General features: G+C 50.8%; 1 protein-coding gene across 6 annotated transcripts in view; it reads right to left on the bottom strand.

Moving 5' to 3' along the window:
* Positions 1-2,017: 2,017 nt before the first annotated feature.
* Positions 2,018-4,808, bottom strand: part of CNIH3 (cornichon family AMPA receptor auxiliary protein 3) — a 171,682-nt gene continuing 168,891 nt past the window's right edge. For all 6 annotated transcript variants that reach the window (XM_023531012.1, XM_023531016.1, XM_023531015.1 and 3 more), the window contains one exon: positions 2,018-3,333. In XM_023531012.1, coding sequence (XP_023386780.1) covers positions 3,306-3,333 — 28 coding nt within the window. In that variant the 3' untranslated portion in view covers positions 2,018-3,305. The remainder of the gene's footprint in view (positions 3,334-4,808) is intronic.

Consider the following 4,808-nt stretch of genomic DNA (forward strand, 5'->3'; position numbering starts at 1 on the left):
TTCATCTTCATAACAAGTCAGCGCAGTGGGTCCCATTATTCACTTCACTTAGCAAAGTGCAAAGTCAGCTGAAGTGACTCACCCAGGTCCCGCCCTGACCCTTTGGGCACAGCCTTACCAGCCCTACAGCTCTGTCTCCCTGAGGGAGCGGGGACCAGGTCACCAACGCCCCCTTCACATGCCATCTGTGCCCCCGAGAAACTCTCTCCTTGATGCCCGGACTCCTGCTTGGTAGAGAAAGCTCACTGTCACCCAAGGGTACCATTTCCCGTGTGATTTGTCCAGGGGCCATTGCTCCTGCCTCGCTCTCCTTCCTCCCTTTGGTCATTTCCGTGTGATAAACAATAGGAGACAAAGACAGTCACGCAGATCCAATGGTATGAGAAGCAGCAGACCTGGGTTTAAACTCCACCCCTGACTAGAGGTGCGTCTCGGCGAGTGACTCACTCTCATGGGTTCCCACATCTAGAAAACAGAGATGATACTGATCCCACAGAATTGAAGATGGGGATCAGAGAAAAGCACAGGAACCGTACAGAATAATACCTGACATGTCAATGTATAGCTACTGCTATTATTGGCCGCTCATTCACAGCGCTGAGCTCTCGTCGGCCTGGCTCACCCTGGAAAGACCCGCGCGCTGAGCCTCCCCGTTTCCTCATCTGCAAAGTGGGGATAAGGATATCCCAGGGGCCTGGGAGGGCTGTTGGGTGAGACCATGGCATGTAAAGCACTTAACACAGCGCCTGGCACGCGACACGGGCTCTACCAACTGTGCCCTTTCCTTACTCAAAGCGTCATGATTAGCTTCCGCCAGGAATTAAAAATTGGCTCAAACTCCCAGCAGACTATTCGATTTTTTTTTTCCCCAGTCCAACTTGCGAGAGGGAAATATTGATGTTTCTCTTTCATAAACGTAAGAACTGCCTCAGAGGTACTTGCAGCTTTTAAAGCTTTCAGAGGACTACCTTAGAGAAGATCTTCCCACGGCAGAGCAGGTCTGAGTCTGGTACATGAAGGAAAAGAAAATCAGGCACTTCCTCTAGCACTTTCTCTTTAAAATGTTCTCCTTTTCTCAAAAATTTAATGCTACTTATCAAACCTTAATAGGACCCTAAGCTACTTTGCCAGATCTCAGGCATGATGGAAAGAACGGGGTTTGTTTTTTTTTTTAAGTTACATGACCTGGATTCAAAGGCAGGTCTGTGCCTGCTGTGCGACTGTAGGCAAGTCGTTTACCCTCTCTGAGCCTCAGCTTCCTCACTTAGAAAATGGGAACCACAGCGTCGACTTCACGGGATTGGGAGGGAGGTCAAATGAGGAGATGTGAAAGCGTTCCGTAAAATGCTTAGCACCGTGCAAATGGGAATCGCTATTATTTACTGCTAAGAGAAATATCGAATTTAATGCTCGATCACTGTAGAGTACCTCAAGGAGATGGCATCTCTGTGTCCTCCTCCTTTCTAAGCTGGAATTTACTATTCCATTTTAACTGTCTTTGTGTACTGATGTCCACTATTATGAGCCACTTCAAATTTTTTCATAAGGAGGCAAAGTAGAAAAAACAAACAAACAAATAAAATAGCTCCGTGTCCGAGAATTAACCTAGACCATTTACTCTCTCTGGTCAGTTGCATTTCAAGATGGCTGCAGGCTGAGATTTGCAGCCTGGAAGCCAGGCCCGCTTCTCGGGATGAAGGCAGCCAGTCTTCCCAGAAACAGCGTCAACGACAAGGCCAACCAGCCCTAAAGCTAACTCTCTGCCCTAACAACATTTACCCAGCCAGGACGATGGGGGTTGGCCCAGGGTAAGCCTGCTCCCCAAAATACCACCCCGAATTCTCTGGTTTGATATATTCAGCCTAAGAGCAAAAGTCTATATTTTGTTCTCTGGAGAATTTTTAGAAGCCGAATGCCTGTTTGAAACTGCTTTTTCTACCTACCAGTTTACCAACCATATGGAGACGAATCCAGGCAGTAATGGGGTTTAAATGAGACAGCCAGGTAGTTGAGACACTCAAGTTGTCACTGCGTTTTAAACATAGCACACGACGTGTTACACAAATACCATTCATAGGCCTGAGTCACAGGGTTCAGATGAAGCTGGGTACATGTATAAATAGCCCGTGTATGGCAAATGGAAAAAAAGGAGGGAAGTTGGGGGAATAAGGTCAAAATCGTTGTGCCCAATTCGAAAATCATATAAATCTCAGCCTTGTCATTTACAACCCCTAGCACAACTCCTACGCGAAAAGGAGAGAATGTCACATGGAAAATTCTAAAGAAGCGAATGTCCTCCAAGTTGAACTAAACAGTACAATGATACAGCATCATAAAATGAAACTATAATTCCGTTGCTTCTTTTCTTCGCCGCTGAATGCCCGCAGTTCAGAGCGGCCACTCCAGCGTTTTCTGGCCTTGGAACTGTCGGAGGGATCCTTAAAAGAAGGTAGCTTGGACTCGTGTTAACCACTCGATTTGCATCTGATAACCCTGTGATGGCTTTAGGTGGCAACAGAAAAATACAGTTCATTGTGGTGAAAAACTAACACTTTAAACATGTAGTAAATGTTTAAAAAGTCATTGTTTCCTAAGATTCCCCCCTCCCCAGCCCACACCCACCTCTGTGACTTGGGACATAATTTATTACCAACGCACTGCGCCAAACCCAGCTTATTGTATCACTAAGGCGGGCTCTCCCGAAGCCGAGCATGAAAATAGATTCTCCCGAAGGCTCGGGGCTCGTTCCAGCTGAGGTCAAGGGCACACCTTCCAGACCCTCCCACGGAGGTGAAGGGCGTGGCCATGGCTTGGAAGAAGCCCAAGGGCCATGGGCAGCCCACAACATCCTGAGGCCTTCGATGGGTCCCGCAGACTCAACCTTGACTCTGGGTCATTCTGTTCCTCAGCGGGCACCTTCCAGCCTTCCCGTCTCCACTCCCGTGGTCCAGGGACCCAGGGTGCACCTGTGGGGAGCCGTTCGAGGAAGTGGATTCAGGGAGCAGCAATTCTCACTCGGGAGCAGTCCAGGGCTTTGTCCCCGCGTCCCCGCTGCTCAGAAGGGATCTACGACCCGAGCGTGGGTGTGAAGGCCACAGACTGTGCGACACAGGGCAACGACGCATGCGCAGTTAACTCGGCCCCCGGCTGCGGCCTGGTTCCAGTTCCCGACTCGGTCGGAGGGTCCGCCGGGTCTCCTCCTCACACATCCCCTCTGCGGTCCCTTCTCCAGTCGCCAGCAGAAGTGACTTCTCAGCCTCGGGCCTCCGCCATCCCAGCCTCTGATGACGCGCGTGGTCTTTGAGTTAGGAGCTCACTAAAGTGTAGATCATGCTAGAAGCGAACAGAAGATGGAAAGACGGCATCAGCGGGAGCCCACGGAGGCCTCGGACCGGCCCTCAAAAGAGGGACCTACCTGCCAAAAGCTGGACCCTGTGTCGTTCCTGTCGCTTTCTCTTTCCTGTCGCTAAAGCATCTCGTCTACTCCCCCTCAACATTTGACTAAACATTTGTTAGGAGAGCATAATGCGTCCCTTGGAGAAAAGATGCGACCGCTCTAAGTGCCTCTCATTGTTCTCAGGAGAATGATTCTATGGCTGTCAGTCCTCTTCTCGCACTTGCCGGGCAGGTCTGGGGGGAGGGGAGGGGGATGGGTGCAGCGGATTCTTTATGCCACCAGCTGTGGCTGTGTCCAGGGGCTCCGGGCTCATGCCAGATGACATGTTAGAGCTGGGGAAGTGACCATCATCACTAGCGCAAGGACACAGGCCCTCTGGGTACACAAATAAAATGAATTCTTAACTGGGGAGCTCCCTGGCCCTCGAGTTTTTCACCGAATCCAGGCGTTAAACATGCACTAGGAGCACGTGTTCTATGGCGATCGGCTGTGCACGCCCAGGCCCAGGAAGGCTGCGGGCTAATCCTGCCAGACCGAGGAACAGTCTGCATCAAAATACACACTTTGTCGATTGGGCAGAAAAAAAGCAAGCACATTTTCACATGGTAAAGAATAAAAACGATAATCTAAGAAACAAAACCAAAGGAAAGAAACTGAGCGTTTAACTGAGTGCTAACCCTATCCGCCCACAAAGCCCCAACGAGCTCTTCTGGGCAGCTGAAGTTCCAGTTTTGAGAGTCCGTTCATGGAGTGCCTCCTGCAGACCAGGCACCACCCACGGTGCTGGGCAGCAAGGCTGGGCACCCCCACCTTGAGGGCGCACAGGGCCACGCTGCAGCAATAACGAGGGTTTAGTGAACACTTACTATGTGCCGGGCACTGGCCAGGGCACTACAGATGCAGAGGTGAAGGAAACAGACAAGGTCTCTGCCATCACGTAAACCATAAACAACATAATTACAGAGTGAGAGAAATAAGCGTGAGGGGCGGCAGGCACGGCCTGCAGTCACTGGCAGGAGGGTGGAGCCTGCTACTCCAGGTAGAAAATGGCCTGCTTTACACTCCTGACTTGAAAAGATCAGGCAGACAGAGTCCACTCTGGACTAACCAGCTAGTATGAGCGTCAGGGTTCCGTGTATTCGTGTCATTAGCATTATTGTTAGCTAGTCACCATCTGGTGTAACTTGCAAATGTCCCCTGGTCCACAAGGCGACCTGCATAGGGGTGGCTTCGGGGGCTGGATGGTTAGCACAGCATAGAGGGAGGAGCTCACGCTCTGGGACCAGATAAATTGCTGTCGGCTAGGACCTCGGACACATTTCTTGACCCCTCTGAGGTCCTCAGGAACCCCAACCCCACCTTTCAGAGTCCCCAGCTGCTGTCACTTGAGCCTCTTCCACTTGTTCAGCTC

Source organism: Pteropus vampyrus, unplaced genomic scaffold (assembly GCF_000151845.1).
Source record: "Pteropus vampyrus isolate Shadow unplaced genomic scaffold, Pvam_2.0 Scaffold60, whole genome shotgun sequence".
NCBI lineage: Eukaryota > Metazoa > Chordata > Mammalia > Chiroptera > Pteropodidae > Pteropus > Pteropus vampyrus.